Genomic DNA, 19,128 nt, shown 5'->3' on the forward strand with positions numbered 1-19,128 from the left:
AATTAAAGCACATAGTTTGGCTAAAGAGAAGCTACACGTAATTAAATTGAATGCCAAAATTTTTTAGGAAGGTATTTTATTGAAGGCATGCTGTGATATAAGCCCAGTTAATACAAGTAAGTACTGCATGGATTTGTCTGAATAACGAGATTGAATTCTTTGATCTCATAATAAGGCAAGTCGATGAAGGCAGTGTGAGTGATGGATTTTATCAAGAGCTCTCAAGGTCCCATGTGGTGGATCAGTTATGAGTAAAAGCTCATAGAGAATCAAGAGAAAGGCAGATTGTATCCAAGATTGGTTCAAAGACAGGAAGTCGAGTATTGGTTGATTGCTCTTTTTCGTGTCTGGGGTTCCAGAGTCCCAGTGTTTGGCCTTTTGCTTTCTTTCACTTGGACTTCATCATAGAGGGTATTGTAAAGAAATTACAAAAATTGTTTGTCTGCCTTACAATGAGTAGGTAAGGCTTAAACTGCTGAAAGAGATGGGTGATGTGTTTGGTTGTGCAGAAGAAAGACAAATGACATTTACTCCACAGAAACATGAGGTAAAGCTTCCCCAAAAGCATTATCCCTGCTTGTCACTAATCTTACGACATAAGATTCCGGTCACAGTTTTACAGAAAGTATATGATTTCCCAGGAAAGAGTACAGAGGTGATTTTTGGAAATCTCCTTACTGGAAAGTTGTAACTATAAGAAAAGTGTGCATTGGCTAGAATTGTCTTATTTGGAACAAGGGAAATAACAGAGGGAAATATATAGAAAATTTTCAGGGGCCATGTTGAAGAAGGAATGTTGTAATTCCTTTAGCAGAGAGGTCAAAAATGGAAAGACCTAGATTTAAAGTAATTAGCAAAAAGGTAGGAAGAGAGATGAGGAAAATATTTTGAAGTGGGCGTGTAGGGGGCTGAAAGCTATGATAATAAAGGAAGACATTCATCACATTTAGACTCTGGTTGAAGAGCCATGACTTGAAAGGCGGTGGGCATCATGCAGGAAACGTCATAAGCATGAGAAATTCTGCAGTTGCTGGAAATCCAAAGCAACACACACAAAATGCTGGTGGATCTCAGCAGGTCAGGTAGCATCTATGGAAATGAATAAACAGTCGTTTCAGGCTGGGACCCCAAGTCCTGAAGATGTTTCTCGGTCCAAAATGCTAACTGTTTATTTAATTCCATAGATGCTGCCAGACCTGTTGAGTTTCATCAGGATTTTGTGTGTGTTGGTAAATCAGATTGGATTGAGTAGGTCTTTTTGGGCTAGTAGAATTGCAATTGGCCAAATGGGCCTCCTTTATGTTGTATATTTTCCATGATTATGTAATCATGAGATTTGACTCCATTTCTTGTGGTTTTACCACAATGCTGTGTCCTTTCGGTTAATGTGTCGTGGTTTATGTAATGCCAGTGGAGCAGACAGTGGATTATTTTGTCTGGGTGGGTAAGCAGCATAGACTTGAATGCCCATCAATGAATTTCTTGGTCACTCAACAAGCTGGTAATGTGGTGCTTTTGACTGAGAGAGTTAACCTTCATGTCAAATTATTTTATCTTTTTACTAATTGTTTGTCTTGTGTTAAATTGCAGATATGCTTTAGTGGACTTTGGTTTGGCCCAGGGAACATCTGACACTAAAATTGACCTTCTAAAGGTAGTAAAGACAGAAGACCAACTGAGAAGTTGCATAAAGAGTAAATCAACTACCAGCTCTGGAAATAAGCTTCCCCATTGTGAAACGTCGAGTAAACTCTTGGTTCAACACAGTGCTGGAAAACAACCTATTAAAAGGCCCTGGCCCCCCACACAAGCTAAACCTGGAAAGGTTCTGACTTTATTTTCAAATTTATTTTCATAACAGATGTTAGCAGAAACATAGAGAATATGGATAGGAGGGTGAGAGGGTTTTAGGCAAAATGCAAGCAAATGGGACCAGCTCAGGAGGCAGCATGGATGAGTTAGGCCAAAAAGGCCTACTTTCAAGCTGTATTACTCTGACTATATAATAACAATAATAGTTCTTGTTGGTTCTGTGTTTGCACCAACAATTGCTCAGTTGTTTTTGTTTAATGGACAATAGCTAAAGTGTGCTTATAATTTCATAGAATTAATTGTGTAGTTCATTCTTGTGATTGGCTGTTTCCTCTAAAAGTGTGGTGGTGTTCAAGATTGGTTATCACAATACACATCCCATTATCCAGGAAATGTCTTTCAGAATCAGGTTGTTATCACAAGCATATGTCATGAAAGTTGTTTAGTAGCAGCAGTATAGTGCAAGATATTAGAAAATATATGATAAGTTACAATGAAAAATAAAATTAATTAACATTGTAAAGAGGAATAGAGAGTTGATGATCATGGACCATTTAGAAATCTGATGATGGAGGGGAAGAAGCTGTTTGTGAAACTTTTATGAGTGTGCATCTTCAGGCCCCTGCATCTCCTCCCTGATGGTAGGAATGAAAAGAGGGCACATTCTGGATGGTGAGGGTTCTTAGTGATGGGTATTGCCTTTTGAAGATGTCCTTAATGGTGGAGAGACTTGTGTCCATGATGAACATGGTTGAATCTTCAGCCTCTTTTGACCCTGTGCATTAGTAGCTCCACATCACGTGATGATACGAGTTAGAATGCTCTCCGCAGTGCATCTATAGAAATTTGCTAGAGTGTTTGGTGACATGAAGTATAGTCACTGTCATGTCTTCCTTGTGATTATATCAACGTGTTGGACCCAGAATAGATTCCCTGAGATGTTGATGCCCAGGAACTTGAAATTGCTCACCTCTTCCACTGCTGATCCCTCAAAGTTAAAAGTAATTTTTTTTTATCAGAGTACATGTATATTACCATATACAACCCTGAGATTCATTTTATTGCAAACAAACTCAGCAGATCTGTAGAATAGTAGCTATAATAGGATCAATGAAGGATCAAATAGAGTGCAGAAGACAACAAACTGTGCAAATGCAAATGTAAATAAGTAGCAATAAATAATGAGAAAATGAACAAGGTAAAGAGTCGTTAAAGTTAGATCATTGATTGTGAGAACATCTCAGTGGATGGGCAAGAGTGCCGTTATCCCCTTTTGTTCAAGAGCCTGATGTTTGTGGGATAGTAACTGTTTTTGAATCCAGTGGTGCGAGTTCTGAGACTCTTGTGCCTTCTATCTGATGGCAGCAGCAAGAAATGAGAGTAGCGTGGATGGTGGGGATACCTTGATGATGGATACTGCTTACCTTTCAACAGCATTTTATGTAGATATGCTCAATGGTAGGGAGGACTCTACTTGTGATATACTGAGCCAAATCCACTACTAAAGTTTTCTGATCAAAGGCATTGGTTTTTCCAAAACAGGCCATGATGTAGTCAGTCAATACGTTTTCCACTACACATCTAAAGAAGTTTGTCAAGTGTTTTTGATGTCATGCCGACTCTCCGCAGATGATCAATGCTGATCAGTGTGTGTTCTTCCGACTTCTTCCCCTTTCTGAAGTCCACAATGAATTCTTTAGTCTTGGTGATGCTGAGTGCAAAGTTTTTGTTGTGACGCCACTCAACCAGCCAACCAATTTCACTCCTATACACGGCTTCATTGCTATCTAAGATTCTGCCAACAGTGGTGTTTGAGCTATGCTTAGTCCATGGTCCTGAATGTAGAGAGAGTAGGGCTAAGCATCCTTGAGGTTAGCTTATGTTGATTGTTGGCGAGATGTTATTTCCAGACCACACTGTTGTCTCCTGATTGGTGAATCCCGCTGCAGAGGAAGGTTCAGTGGTCCAGGTTTTGAAGCTTATTGATTAGAACTGAGGGCAAGATGGTGTTGAATGCCAAGCTATAATTAATAAATAGCTGTTTGATGTAGGTTTTGCTTTTGTACAGGTGGTCCAAGGCCAAGTGGAGAACTAGTGAAATTGTGTCTTCAGTGGATCTATTGCATAATATTTGTCAGAATTTACTTCAATTGTATGGTATAATTACAAAACAATTCTTCATAGTCTTCTAGTAATGATGCCATGTCCATTCCAATATTAACTGGTTAAATCAAAACTTATTTTCACACTTCCTCTTATGCAGTGTGTTCCCTCAATCTTAATATCTACTTTTTTGGCATATTGGGGCTTATCTTGGTGATAGGTTTCCCCTTGATGGACTATTAGATGTTTAGAAAGCTTGATCCTTCAGAGTTAATATGGGGTTTTTGCATTTTGGTAGCTTGAATGTCCAAGATGAAACTTGGATCACCCAACTATGTAATTACCAAGATTTTTGCTCTTGCAATCCTGTGTCAATTGTATTTAATTTTATTTTTAATGTTCTATGAGAAAATATAACCATCATTGATCCTGCATTTGCAGTTTTGAGTCCATACAACCATTATTTTCATTTTCTGTATTTCCCTTTCTGTGTTCTATTTACTGTATTATTGTATTGTTTTTAAACCAAAAATATATGGTCCAGATCTCTGAAGCATTTCCTCATTACTTAAGTCATTGATAGTAAGGAGTAGCTTCGTGTCTTTTTATTGCTTCCAAGCCTTGCAGTTGATTGGCAGAAACTGGACCTGTTTCAAGCTGCTGTCTCTTACTAGTTACAGATCTACCCCCTTTTTTCCAGTTGCATATATTGTGCATTCCATTTTCCTTTTCATTTGTATTGCACATCGCCCTTGTCATTGCATTGACAGTGCAGATGAAGGGTCTCAAGCTGAAATATCAACTGCTCCATTTCCCTATATAGATGCTGCCTGACTTACTGAATTCCTCCAGCATTTTGTGTTTTTTTTGCTTCCTTTGCCCTGAATAGAGTTTCTAGTCATCTGACAGCATACTGATTATTTTTTTTGTGCATATTGTCATTTATATATTCTGTCCAATTCCTGCTGCGAACCAAGTAACTAATTAAAATTATTTGGTTGATTATACTTTGTAGTTGTGATTAATGGTATAACAGTATTTCATTATTTTTGTTCTATCAGTTTGATAATGATTGTCAGGAATGTTGAAGTAAAAACAGCTTTTGCGCTGGATAATTGCTGAGGCAACTAACAAGGCCATATGTGGTTTATTGAAATGTTCATCTCAAACTTTGAGGTTTTTACCATTGTACAAATTTCAGCTTGATTGAATTTGTTTGATTGTTGATCTATCAAGCCCTGGACTGTGTATATAGTGTTTGTTTGGAATTGTTACTTGGGCTTATTGGATTTACAGTAACAAGATGCAATTATATAAAATTGCTGCAGAATTGAAGCTGTGCTGGAGAAAGGAGAAACTGAATTTGCTAGAAGGATGATTGATAACCAGAGTATAAAGAAGTATCAAGATGAAGTGGAAGAAGCTGAGGGGAAATCAGAAAATTTTTTGCCCAATGATATTCTTTCCTCGACAGCGTATTCCATGGTAGCATTCACAAGGAATTGCTTATGCACTGTATAATTCTCCAAAATGCCAGTGGGGTTGGGGGAGGTGGTTGGGGAAGCAAGGAAGATGGGATGAAGTACAGAACTCTTGGCTAAAGCCATATGCATGGGATTCTGTTTCCACAACATTGTATGGTTCACATTTTCTTTTATTATCTGTCACTGTTTAGGGTTGCATGTTTTAAAACATTGTCAAAAATTACATTTAGGGTTTTATTTGGTCTATATATATGCTATTTTACATGTGTCACACCACCTGAAGCGCAAAAACAGATTTAAGTTTCTTTTTTATTGTAGGGGGAGTCTTCAGTTCCACGATCTGTATTTGGGGAAAGAAATATGAATGTTCGTAGCTCTGGAATTAGTGAGGGAGTAAATATAAAGGTAAGGAAACTACAGCAAGGAATTAAAAACACCTTGAATCAACTGATTTTTACATTGTACGTATTTTGGAGATCAACATCAGTTCTATTAGCTAACATCTTGCGTCTATGACTTGAGTGATTTATGTACTGTATGTAATCCAACAGCTGGATTTTTATTTTGGACAGTTAATAGTAGTCCAAACTGGATACTATACTTACGGACTTGAGTACCAACTGATTACTTTTAAATTCCTACAATTTAGTAATTTGACACAACAGCAATCCTCTATTTGGTATTGAGAGCTCTTGAATTAATTCTAGCACTATTGGCTGTACAGTTTTCATGTGACTGTTATAATAGCCAAGCTTTTAAACTGTTACTGGATGATGTTTCTTCTGTTTTGTCACTCAAACAGCAAAATTCATCCTGGTGACTTGTTGTTTTGCTCTCCTTCCACTTATTTGCCTTTCCTTTTGAATCCTAATACTTCCTTTATAGATCTGTGGAATATAAACCCACCTTGTAGCTAATAAACCTTCAATCACGTGACTTCTGCTGTTGCTGATCTGCTTATTCACACCTTAACTCAACTATTGATTCCCAAATTGCGCTTCAAAGTCATCTCCCTCACCATGATTATTGTTCAGTTTATCTCGGTTTTAAATCCCTATAGACTGCATGACATGCTTGAATATTTGCAACAGACTGCAAATCTGCACAACCATGTTATTTGTTATTGACCAGAGTTGCTTGGTATTTCAGGATCACACAAAATGCTGGAGATCCTGCTGGAGCAGGCCAGGGAGCATTTAGGGAAAAGAGTAAACAGTTGACGTTTTGGGTTTCCTGCCCTGCTGAGTTCTTCCTGCATTTTCTGTGTATTAATTTGATTTCCAGCATCTGAAGATTTTTCTCTTGTTTGTTTTTCACGATCATACTGGACTCAAAAGATGATTTGTTTCCTTAAAATTCTTGTCCACTGTCCTCTCTGCTCCAACTTCCAATAGGTTTTGAGTGCTTGTGCATTTGTTTGTTAAAACTGGGACCATCTGCTTGACTGCCTCTGCAGCCTCCCGTACTTTCCTTAATTTTGTTATAGTATTGAAATAGGGTAAACAGAAAAATCTCCATAATGAAACCTGATTCCAATTAGGCTTAGTTTGCTAATCTCTCTCACATCCCTGGGCACTGTCGCTTATAAACTTTCTAAGGTGCCTGGAAAATCACCGTCCTGTTCAAACAACTCTAATCCTGTGGAGTTCCGGGATGGCTTTGTCAAGCACCCCCGCACTATCCATCACAAGCAGGACTTCCTGGTGGCCAAACATTTTAATTCCGATTCCCATTCTCATTCCAATTTGTTGATCCATGGCTGCCTCTTGTGCCAAGATGAGGCCACCCTCAGGTTGGAGGAGCAACAACTTATGGGTACCCTCCAAACTGATAGTGTGAATATCGATTTCTCCTTCTGGTCAACAATATTCTCTCCCCCCATTTCCCACTCTTGCTCTTTTATTTCTTATCACCTGTCTATTATTTCCCCCGGGTCCCCTCCTGTTTCTCCTTTCTTCTATTATCCACTCTCCTGTCTTATTAGTTTCTTTCTTCTCCAACCCTTGACTTCTCCCACTCAACTGGCTTCATCTTCCAGCCAACCTCTTTCCCCTCTCCCCACCGTTTAATTCAGGCATTTCCCCCCTTTCCATCCTCCATCCTGCTTAAAAGTTTGACTGTTTTCTCTTTTCCGTAGATGCTGCGTGACCAGCTGAGATCCTCCAGCAGTTTGTGTGTGTTGCTTTGTAGAGTTGTTAATTATCTCTTCCGACTTGGTTCCCATGTAAACTGAAATTCTTAGTGGTTCTGTTCTGTCATTGGCCATCAATCCCTTCTGCTATCCACAATCATCATTTTTCATTTCAAAAAACAGAATATTTTAAACCCCTGCACTTGGACACAGCTGCCACATCTTAAACCTGCCTTTCCTAACCAAACCAAACCTCACATATCTGTCTTTCCTGGAACCAAAATGTTGGAATTCCTCCAATTAGGTTTCTGTTGTTGCCATGGATACTCCTAGTAAGTTACAAATAATTATGAAGCTGATAAACAATCTCTTCTTGGATTGTCGCCCATCGCAGTCTTTGTCAATCAACCAGATAGATTTCAACTCTTCTCCTTTATTGTTCATAAAAGAGCAACTTTAGGGGTGTAACCGCTTCCAGTTTTATCAATTTCCAGTCATAGCCAGAAAATGATGAGTGAAGCTTTCTCTTGAGTTATCCAAGACTCTAGTTTGTCCTCTTTTTGTATGTTGCTCTGGATAGCCAGTATCTGTGTAGAAATCCTTGTGTTTCTGATTTACCCTCTCTTGTTCCACTCAGTTCTGCTTCACAGTCAGTTCATCCAGTATCCCATACTGCTCATTTGACTTCAGACTTCTGAAATTATTCCCCTCTATGCTAATGTTGGGAAGATTAAAACCATTGCCTTTAATTACTGTCATAGACTCTTGTTCCTGGCTTTTGATTTTATTAATTTTAAATTTAAAGGAATAGGAAAATGCTTTAAAAACTTAGCGGGTAATGAGAGGGAAACGTTTATGTTTCAAGTTGATGGTCTTTCATCTGAACTTCATCTGTTTTCCTGGCACTATCTGTAGTTGATTTTTGATGTATGCAATGAACTGAACTTTCAAACACTTCCTACACCTTCACCAGGACCACAGGGGTTGTGTTTGGCAGTGTAAATTCTACAGCTGTTTTTGCTCATCTGCTGATATCCTCATGTATACTTGTATCCACCTGTATTCCACTATCTGTATGCTTGAAGTCATCTAGAAGTTTTGCTGCTAACTCTCACTATTCTCTACCTGCTGACTAATATTTTTTTCCAGTTTTGTAACTTGTCGGTTATAAAACCAACATGTTATTTTTGCAGTTTCCATTTCATTTCTAAAGCCTCCTCCATCTTTCATACATTCCTTACCTTATCCCTAAACTCAGAAATACTTTCCTAAGCACTTCTGTCTCACCCTTTCAAGCATTCTTAAAAATTACCTTTCTGCCCAAATGTAGGCTGCTCTGTTCTAATATCTCCCTGCATGATCTGTCTGAAACTTTGTTGGTAACACTCAGGAGACGATTCAAAGTTCAAAATAAATTTATTATCAAAGTACCTGTACTGTATGCACCCCTGAGATTTATTTTCCTGAGGGCATTCAGATTAAATATAAAGAAATGCAGTAGAATTAGAAACCATGCACAAGATGAAGAACAAATATTCAAAAGACAATCTGCGCAAATACAAAAAGAAAAACAAAACCAAAATAATAATTATAATAAATAAATTAGCAATAAGTATTGAGAACACGAGATGAAATGAGTCCATAGGTTATGGGTGTAGGTCAGTGTTGGGTGAGTGAAGTTATATTCTCTGTTTCAAGAGCCTGATGGTTGAGGGATAATAACTGTTCCTGAGCTTGGTGATGTGGGTCCTGAGGCTCCTGTATACCATCGTGACAGTAGCAGTGAGAAGCGAGCATGGCCTAGGTGGTGAGGGTCATTGATGATAGATGCTGCTTTCCTGCAACGGCGCTCTGAATACATGTGCTCAATGGTGGGGAGGCTTTTGCCTGTGATGGACTGGGCTGTACCCACTACTTTTTTTTATATAGGTTTTTCCAGGTCTTGATGGAACCAGTCAGTATCGCACATCTATTGTAGGTTGTCAAAGTTTTAGATGACGTACAGAATCTTCGCAGACGACTGGGTAGAGGGGCTGCTGTGCTTTGTCCTCCAACCAAGAAGCCCAGCAACTGAGCCCACGTGTCAGGGGGTTCAGGATATCATCAAGAGAGTAAACTCATCTGCTGCTCCAAGGCCAAGTAGTATACCCTACAAGGTATATAAGAAATTCCCAAAACTCCTCCAGAGGTTGCAGAAGATGATGAGGAAGATTTGAACCAAAGGCTCTATCCCACCAAGCTGGAAGATGGCTGAAGGATGCTTTGTTCCCAAGGAAGAAAGCTCCTGTACAATCACTTGAGTTTAGGACAATCTCTCTCCTTCGTGTGGAGTGCAAGGTAGTCTTCTCAGTGCTTGTGAGAAGGCTGACCTCTTACTTAATAGAGCACCACAGTATCAACACATCCATCCTGGGTTTTTCTGGGTGCCTTGAACACACCTTGAATGAGCCATTGATCTGCAAGTCCAGGCAGAAGAAGGGCAACCTAACAGTTGTCTGGATAAACCTAGCCAACACCAGCAGATCAATTCCACATATCCTCATCCTAGACCACTACCATATTCAGCCAGTAATGCGAGACAGGATCACCTTCTGCCTGGGAGGATTCAAGCCAGGCTTCACTTTAGCCCATTTTACAACCAGATGGCAAGACCTCCAAAAAGGGATTTGAACTGACTGTACCATCTCCCCCATCTTGCTTGAAACAGGTAAGAGCCTTCTCATTTCAGCAGCAGCAGACATAACCTGACGCCCAGTGATGAAGCCTAGCATCCAACAACATGTAATAGTTAACCCATGTTCAAACAAAGTAAGTATTGGAAACCCTGGACAATGTAGCTGCCTGTGGTAGGGTGACCTTCAAGGCCAGGAAGTCCGGATGCATGGTGATCAAAAAGGGCAAGATTACTAGTAAGTTCAGTCTTCAAGTACAGGGAGAAGTCATTCAATCCATAGAGGAAAATTCAATAAAGTGTCCTGTTGTCATTGGTAGTGGAGGAGTTCAAGGGGGCAAAGTGTAGAACTCTGTTAACACTGAGGGGAGGTCTCAAGATGGCGCTTATGGAGTAAACCGCTATTGGCTTTGCTCCAAACCTTTTACGTCTTTTTAACCTACAAACATCCCTTAAGTGATCTTTTTATACTTATTCTAAAGGGGTTTAAACATACAAAATTTTTCTTTTTAACTATTCGATCTATTTTCAACTCGCTGAAATGTCTAAAGCAAAAGAATTGAAACAGACGAAAGAACCGATAACTTTAGAATCTATTGTGAAGCTTATAGAAGATAAATTTGAAGGACTGGAGAGAAAAATAACCGAACAGCTCTTTGCATTTGATGAGCGTTTAAAATCATTCGAAGGAAAACTTCAAACACTTACACTGGAATTACAAAAACAACAAGCAAGTATTTTGGTACTTGAAGAAGCCGCTCGTAAGAAAGATCATATTATCGAAACTTTGCAACAAGAGCAAGCTTCGACTTCTCAACAGATGGATCGTTATAAATCTAAAATTACTGATCTTGAAAATTGCTCTCGAAGACAAAATCTTCGGCTAATTGGGATTCCGGAAAAATTTGAGAACAGTGATCTTACCGCTTTCTTTTCTAAACTTCTAATGGATGTCTTCGGTTCAGAAGTTCTGGACTCTCCTCCAATAATCGATCGTGCACACCGTGTCTCTCGCTATCGTTCTGATTCAAATAAACCACGACATGTAATTCTCCGGATCCATTACCCTCATACCAAAGAGCGTCTGATTCAGACGGCTCGGAAAAAGGGTATGATTAACTTTCAAGAATATAAATTTCGTATTTTGGAAGATTATGGCCCTGAAGTTTTAAGGGCAAGAATGGCTTTTAGACCAGTTATGTCGAAAATTCACCAGAAAAGCTACAAGCAAGCGCTGTTATTTCCAGCACACCTGAGAGTTACTTTTGAAGACGGAACTTCTCGGCTGTTCAAATCTCCAGCAGACGCTCAAAACTTTTTGGAACAATGACACTCTATCGGGTTGACTAATGTAATAATTAGTCTATAAATTTCGATCTTTTACAGAATGATGTTTTTTTTTAGGTATGGCTTACATGTATTTTTTATATATGGTAGAAGTTCTTTTTTTTGGTTTATTCTGACTTTATTATTTTTTATATATTATTAATCTATTAACCTTGAAAATAACTGATTAGAGTTCCTTTTTTTTAAGTTTGTATACGCTTTTTAATATTTTTAACATTTAAATATTAAAATTAAAAATAATAATAATAAAATGGCGTTTCTTCTTCCCGACAGACTCTAGTGCTTGGAACGTCATATCCGTTTTGATGAGTTTGAAAGTTTTAAACTCTCATTTAAAATACTAATTTAGTATTATTTATTTATGGGTTTTATCAATTTAATTTTTTTACCCTTTTGTTTTATATATATATATATATATATATATATAAAATAATAATTTTATATTTTAATTTATGGGTTGTTTGTATTTTTTTTCAATTTTTTTTTTTGTCTGAGTTGCCGTCCTGAGACACGGGGGTAATTTTAGTATTAGATTGCCTGCTTGCCTCTTTTTTCCTGGGGTTTCGAGGGTGGAGGGAGAGGGATTTTTCTTTTTCTTTTTTCTCTTTTTGCTTGCTTTTTGCATAGTTTTATTTCATGGGCCTATATGAAACTACAAAAATGGTTGCAGTGCCGTGACTTCCGGTTTCTCCTTGAACTCACTTCCTTCTTCCGGGTTCATGAGTTCACTTTTTTTTTAAATTTATGTGTTAACTGTAATAAATATTGTCAATATGGATAGGATTATTAATTTGTTTCTTGGAATACTAATGGTTTAAATCATCCGATCAAACGGAAAAAAATATTCAAAGTATTCCATAGAATGAATGCCAATGTTATTTTTGTGCAGGAGACTCATGTAAGGAAGGTGGATAGTCAACGTTTTTTTAGGTTTTGGAAGGGCCAACAGTATCACTCAAATTCGCAAGCCAAAGTAAGAGGTGTTTCAATTTTTATAGACTCATCAACTTCTGTTATACATCATGAAACAATTTCAGACCCACAAGGTAGATTTTTGCTTTTTCCTGGTCTACTTTTTAATCAAAAAGTTGTTTTAGTTAATGTTTATGCTCCAAATACTGATTGTCCTGAATTTTTTAAATGCTTATTTACATCCTTTCATAATCTGAATCAATATAGACTGATAATGGGTGGGGATTTTAACTGTTGTTTAAACCCTGTGATAGATAGATCCAAGCCCTCCCAAACTCTTCCGAATAAATCGGCTTCTCTTATTAACTCTTTTATGATTGATTCAGCTATTTGTGAAATTTGGTGTTTTCTACACCGTAATGACAAAGAGTTTTCATACTTTTCCCATATCTATCATAATTACTCAAGAATTGATTACTTTTTCATTGATCACCATTTACTCACAGATGTTACTGATTGTAAATATGACTGTATTACCATATCTGATCATGCACCTCTGAAGTTATCTATTAAAATAATGGATTCATATATCAATGCTAAATTTTGGAGGTTTAATCCTATTTTATTGCAGGATTTAGACTTTGTTAACTTTATTAAACAACAAATTGATTTGTTTTTCTCAACAAATTCTACAGCAGAGATCTTTAGTGGAATTTTGTGGGATACTTTTAAAGCATATATTCGTGGACAGATTATTTCATACTCTGCTGGAGTTAGGAAACGAACTAATTCTAAAATATTAACATTAGTTGATAAAATCAAAGGAATTGATAAGATTTATTCAATGACCCCTAGCAAAGAACGTTATAAAGAAAGAGTGGAACTTCAAATGGAATATTTGAAGTTTATTATTATCCTCTTCTATTGAAAGTCAGTTAATTAAATCAAAAACCCAATTCTATATGTATGGAGATAAGTCTGGTAAATTACTGGCTAACCAATTGAAGATTGTTTCGGATAAATGACAGATTATTAGGATTCGTAAACAAGATGGTACTCTGACGATCGACCACAAAGAGATAAATAGAGCCTTTCAAGATTTTTATAACTCCTTATATCAATCAGAATTCACTAAGGACTCTTCTATAATAAATGAATTTTTAAGGAAATTGAATATTCCAAAAGTAACTGTTGAGGATAACGTAATTTTAGATACACCTATTACGGAGTCCGAAATAGAAAAGGCTATTTTTTCAATGAATTCTGGTAAAGCTTCTGGTCCAAATGGTTTTCCCGTAGAATTTTTTAAATCTTTTTCTTCTATGCTTTCTCCTTGGCTTTGTAAAATTTTTAAAGATGCATTAAGTATAGGTAAATTACCACAATCTTTTTATGAAGCTTCTATTTCTTTAATTCTTCAAAAAGATAAAGACCCTACTGAATGTGCAACCTATCGGCCTATATCCTTGTTAAATACGGATTTTAAGATTTTCTGTAAAATTTTGGCTATTAGATTAGAAAATATATTACCTCGAATTATTTCTGAAGATCAGACTGGATTTATTAAAAATCGCTATTCATCTTTTAACTTTAGAAAATTAATTAACATTATTTATACTTCTTCATCTAAAATACCAGAATGTGTTATTTCTTTAGATGCTGAAAAAGCATTTGATAGAGTTGAATGGCCATATTTATTTACTACAATGCAACAATTTAATTTTAGTTCAAAATTTATATCATGGATTAAATTAATATACCATAAACCTTTAGCTTCGGTTTTTACCAAAAATCAAAGATCTCCTTTTTTTCAGCTATTTCGTGGTACAAGGCAAGGTTGCCCTTTAAGTCCTTTACTATTTGACATTGCTCCAGAACCGTTGGCTATAGCTATTCGTGAATCACCTAATATTCTGGGTATTACCCATGGGGAGAGGATGTATAAAGTATCATTATATGCTGATGATTTGTTATTATATATATCTGACCCTGAAAGAACTATCCCTGCTATTTCGTCTTTGCTTGCTCAATTTAGTAATTTTTCTGGTTATAAATTGAATTTTAACAAGAGTGAACTATTTCCATTAAATATGCAAGTTCCAATTTATAAACATTTACCATATAAAATTGTTACAGATTATTTTACTTACCTAGGTATTAAAATTACTAAAAAACATAAAGATTTATTTAAGGTTAACTTTTTACCTTTAATTGATCAAATTAAGCAACTTGCTATTAGGTGGTCTCCACTATCTTTATCATTGGTTGGTAGAGTTAATGCTATTAAGATGATGATACTACCTAAATTCTTATATTTATTTCAAGCATTACCAATTTTTATTCCTAAAGCTTTTTTTGATACTATTGACTCTAAAATATCTTCTTACTTGTGGCAGAACAAAAATCCTAGATTGGGCAAAAAATATTTACAGAAGCCTAAGAAGGAGGGCGGCATGGCTTTACCAAACTTAATATTTTACTATTGGGCAGTTAATATACGGTATCTAATATTCTGGACACAAGAATTGACTAGCTACTTGCCCACAATGGGTAAATTTGGAATGTAAATCTGTGCAAGATTTTTCACTGATTTCAATCTTAGGATCTTCACTTCCTTTCTCTTTATTCAAATTGAATAAACAGATAACTAATCCTATAGTCAGATATACATTATGAACTTGGTTTCAATTTTGTAAATTTTTTGGTTTGAATAAATTTATTTTATCATGTCCTATAATATCTAATTTTTTTCGGCCTTCATCTATGGATCAAGATTTTCTTTTATGGAAAACAAAAGGTATAACATGTTTTCGTGATCTGTTTCTGGATGATAACATTATGTCCTTTGAACAGCTATCTAATAAATATAATTTACCTAAAACCCATTTTTTTTAGATATTTGCAAGTTAGAAATTTTTTGTATAATGAGTTACAGTCTTTTTCGAAAGAATGTCCATTGGACATTACAGAAAGAATTTTAGCCCTTAATCCTTATCAAAAGGGTTTAGTAGCCATCATTTATAAGATGATCATGAATTTAAAGTCAGATGTATCAGAAAAAATTAAGAAAGAATGGCGAGAAGAGTTGCATTGTCCTATATCTACTGAGCAATGGGAAAAAATTTTATTATTGGTAAATTCGTCCTCTATTTGTGCTAAACATGCCCTAATACAATTTAAGGTTGTACATAGAGCTCATATGTCTAAGGATAAACTGGCTTGATTTTATTCTCATCTTAATTCAACCTGCGATAGATGTCATTCTGATGTTGCTTCATTGACTCATATGTTCTGGTCTTGTCCTTGTTTACAAAATTATTGGAAAGATATTTTCAGTATTATTTCAAGAGTTTTAAATATTAATTTCCAACCGCATCCTCTTACTACAATTTTCGGTTTACCAATGACGGATAATAACCGTTTATCCGCTTCATCTCAACGAATGATTGCATTTGTTACATTAATGGCTAGAAGATCTATTTTATTGAATTGGAAAGAAATTAATCCTCCAACTGTATTTCAGTGGTTTTCTCAAACTATTTCTTGTTTGAGTTTAGAAAAAATTAGAAGTGTGGTTTTTGATCCTTCAGTTAAATTTGAAGGAACTTGGAGACCTTTTATTCAACATTTTCACATGAGTTGAATTGTCTTTTCCTAAACCTTACTTATATTATCCTTAATTATTTGGATGGAGGTTCGGAGTTATTGGCACTACTGTATATGTACTTAATATTATTCAATGGCCCATGTTGGTTAGTGTTTTTTTTTGTTTTGTTTTTTTTCTCTCTCTCTTTTTTTGGGGTTTTTCTTTTTTTCTCTCTTTTTACTTCTTTGTCCATTAATGTTCTGAGTTTGAGAGGTTATATATTTTTATTATACATCTGAATGTCTATTTCAACTATTAATTATGTACTCTCAAACACTTTGTATTCATGTTTCATTTATGTTTGTTTAAAACTAATAAAAAGATTTAAAAAGAAAGAACACTGAGGAGCTCTGATGACGCTAATAAACTAGGCAGGAGTCAAAATAAAATCGGGCTGAAAGTGAGCTGCCAACTCAGCCATAGACCATGCAGTGAGCTCCCTGCAATTGAAAGAATCATTAGTAGCCCATGCCTGGGATGGCAAGGCCTTGGCTCTGCACACTTCCAATGATGAGGGAGTGCAGGTGTGAGGGATAGGCATGACATGGTCCAGGCGGAGGTTTGGAACCGTGAAGGCAAAAGGCGGTTATTGAAGGCAGTGGAGTTGGGGACACAGTGCCTTGACGAAATGGGATCTTCCCAAATGCAAGATCACTTGTGCAGAGCTTTGGAGTCTGAAACTGTTCCACATTTCTTTCCTCCTGCGATTCATATATGACTCTCTCCCTACACATGGGGGAGAGAGAGCTGCAAGATTTGTGGGCAGTGAGATTCACTAGGATGCATATTGTCAGGATGCAAAACAGCTTTAACACAATGAAGGTATGGGTAGCACCACGACAAGGTCTTGCTGTCCCTTGCTGACATACTGGAGCAGGGGAAGTATAAAAAGAGACCAGTTGGCAGAGAGGCAAACCGGACAGTCATTTTCATCAAGGAGAGGGTCACACCAGTCATATCAAAGAGGCCTAAATCCAATCTGCTGAAAACTGCCAGATTATGGGAGATGAGGGTCCTTCGTCCAGGAGTGCACGGATAAAGGATGGCAGACATGGCCATTCCACTGCAGATTGGCTGTGGAAGGTTCCTGGCAAGTTTGGCATGGAGGTTGTGGTCTGTGCTGGGCCTTGATGAAAAGAGCAAAAACCAAGCAGCTCGCAAGATGGGGGAGGAAGCAGAAAGAGCCTCTTGCTGCATATGGAGCGGGCAAGAAGAATTGAGCTGGAAGTCAGGAGCAGATGGGCAGTGACTTGGCACTGCTGACCCACCAGCTGGAGAGTGTAATAATGCTTAAGCGTCAGAACATGAACCAAGCAAAGATCTGTCACTATGAACTGAAAATAGAAGGTAATTATGAATATTCAGAATATTCTGGTTGCAGAAATTGAAGAATAGGCATGGCTTTAAATTTTTATAAAGATTTTAAAGATAAAGCATTTATCGATCATGAAGCAGCAGAGAAATTCATTAGTTTGCCAAGATCATCGCCAATAAAAATCTAACACCAAAACAAGTCTACAATGCTGAGTTTTAGTACCTTACATAAACCTAAAAAAAGTAAAATACAAATACAGTGTACTGTAACCTTGTCATCAAAACACGGTATCTTAGGTGGAGACTGAAAGCCTGCCGTTGTTTGTTGTTTAACAGCTTATTCAGGTATTCTCCCAATGCTGTTGTGCTGCATTTCTTATCCTGCGCACATTATGTTTACATTATATTAATGGTAGGTGATTTTTTTTTACTGTTAACTACATATGCATGACGAACAAGTGTAAGACAAATACTGCTTTCTGGTAGCACATAAATTCTAAGTCGGATATGTTGGCTATCCCAAACTATCTCAATGTATATTCCAAAATCCAAAATCCCAAACACTTCCAGCCCCAAATGTTTTGGATAAGGGGTACTCAAAGGCTTTGAATTGAGAATGCCCAATAAATTTAGTTAATTAAATATACTTTAAATTTAGTGATTCTGATATTAATATGAATGCTATTCTCATGCATCAGGTAATATTTGAAGAGAACAAAACAAATTATCTGTTAAATGGCCTCAGAGCAACATGCAGAAGAGTTTTCTCTGAGGATACAAATGGAAAATTGTGCATGTTGAACTGAAGTGAAGCTGCACCTTAGTTTCTGTGCAAACTAATTTGTATGAACCATTATTTATTAGGATGTGAATTAGTGTGCTCAACTGATAGGTTGACACCGCGATGATTAATAATACTATTGTTCTCATGGTATGACTCTATGGGATTCAGTAAATTTTTGAGAAGTAAAAAAGTAAATTGTCTTTAAGAACTGTTCACTGAGTGATATACACTTGCTGATATTTTGGGATTTTAATATTGCAGCTTCATAACTTGCATGTGAGTTTCAAAGTACTCAGGAAAACCAGATTGCAAACACGTGAACAGATTGGGCAGCCATTGGATGACTGCTGGTTTAGATACCTACTGAATTTGCTCATGAGTTTCTCCTTTCTTAGACTCAATTTTTGTTTTACAGCCAGCAAGATCTACAAAAATAGCAGATATATCCTCCAGGAAAATATTAGTGGCCAAACGCAAAGTGGGATCATCAAAAGGTGCTTCAAGTTGTTCAATCCGGAAGCCCAGCATTTGTCCAGCAAACCTGACCTGTGATTGTTATACCACAGACAAGATTTGCAGAGTTTGTCTCTCAAGGTAAAGTAAAATGTACAACTTAAGAATTAGTTCTTTGTTAAGAAACATAAAATACAGAAATGAATTCCTTTGTCAAAATACCACAACATTATAATTTAAAAAGTCAGTCTTATTTAAATATTTGAGGCAATTGTATAATAGTGCACACGAGATTCTGCAAATACTGGAAATCTAAAGTAACACACAAAATGTTGGAGGAACTCAGCAGGTCAGGCAGCATCAATAAGAGAGGAATGAACAGTCAACACTTGGTGCCGAGACCCTTCATCAGGACTGGAAAAGAAGGACTTCTTCCCCCTTCCTTCCTGATCCTAATGAAGGGTTTCAGCC

General features: G+C 36.7%; 1 protein-coding gene across 6 annotated transcripts in view; it reads left to right on the plus strand.

Annotated features, from left to right (window-relative positions):
- cdc7 (cell division cycle 7 homolog (S. cerevisiae)) overlaps positions 1–19,128 on the plus strand; it is a 116,353-nt gene that overhangs the window by 69,505 nt on the left and 27,720 nt on the right. For 5 of the 6 annotated variants that reach the window (XM_059983873.1, XM_059983876.1, XM_059983874.1 and 2 more), the window contains 3 exons: positions 1,591–1,825; positions 5,718–5,804; positions 18,620–18,798. In XM_059983873.1, the coding sequence (XP_059839856.1) occupies positions 1,591–1,825; positions 5,718–5,804; positions 18,620–18,798 (501 nt within the window). The remainder of the gene's footprint in view (positions 1–1,590; positions 1,826–5,717; positions 5,805–18,619; positions 18,799–19,128) is intronic. The other variant, XM_059983875.1, reaches the window with a different exon arrangement.

This window comes from Hypanus sabinus, chromosome 11 (assembly GCF_030144855.1).
Source record: "Hypanus sabinus isolate sHypSab1 chromosome 11, sHypSab1.hap1, whole genome shotgun sequence".
NCBI classification, from domain to species: Eukaryota; Metazoa; Chordata; class Chondrichthyes; order Myliobatiformes; family Dasyatidae; genus Hypanus; species Hypanus sabinus.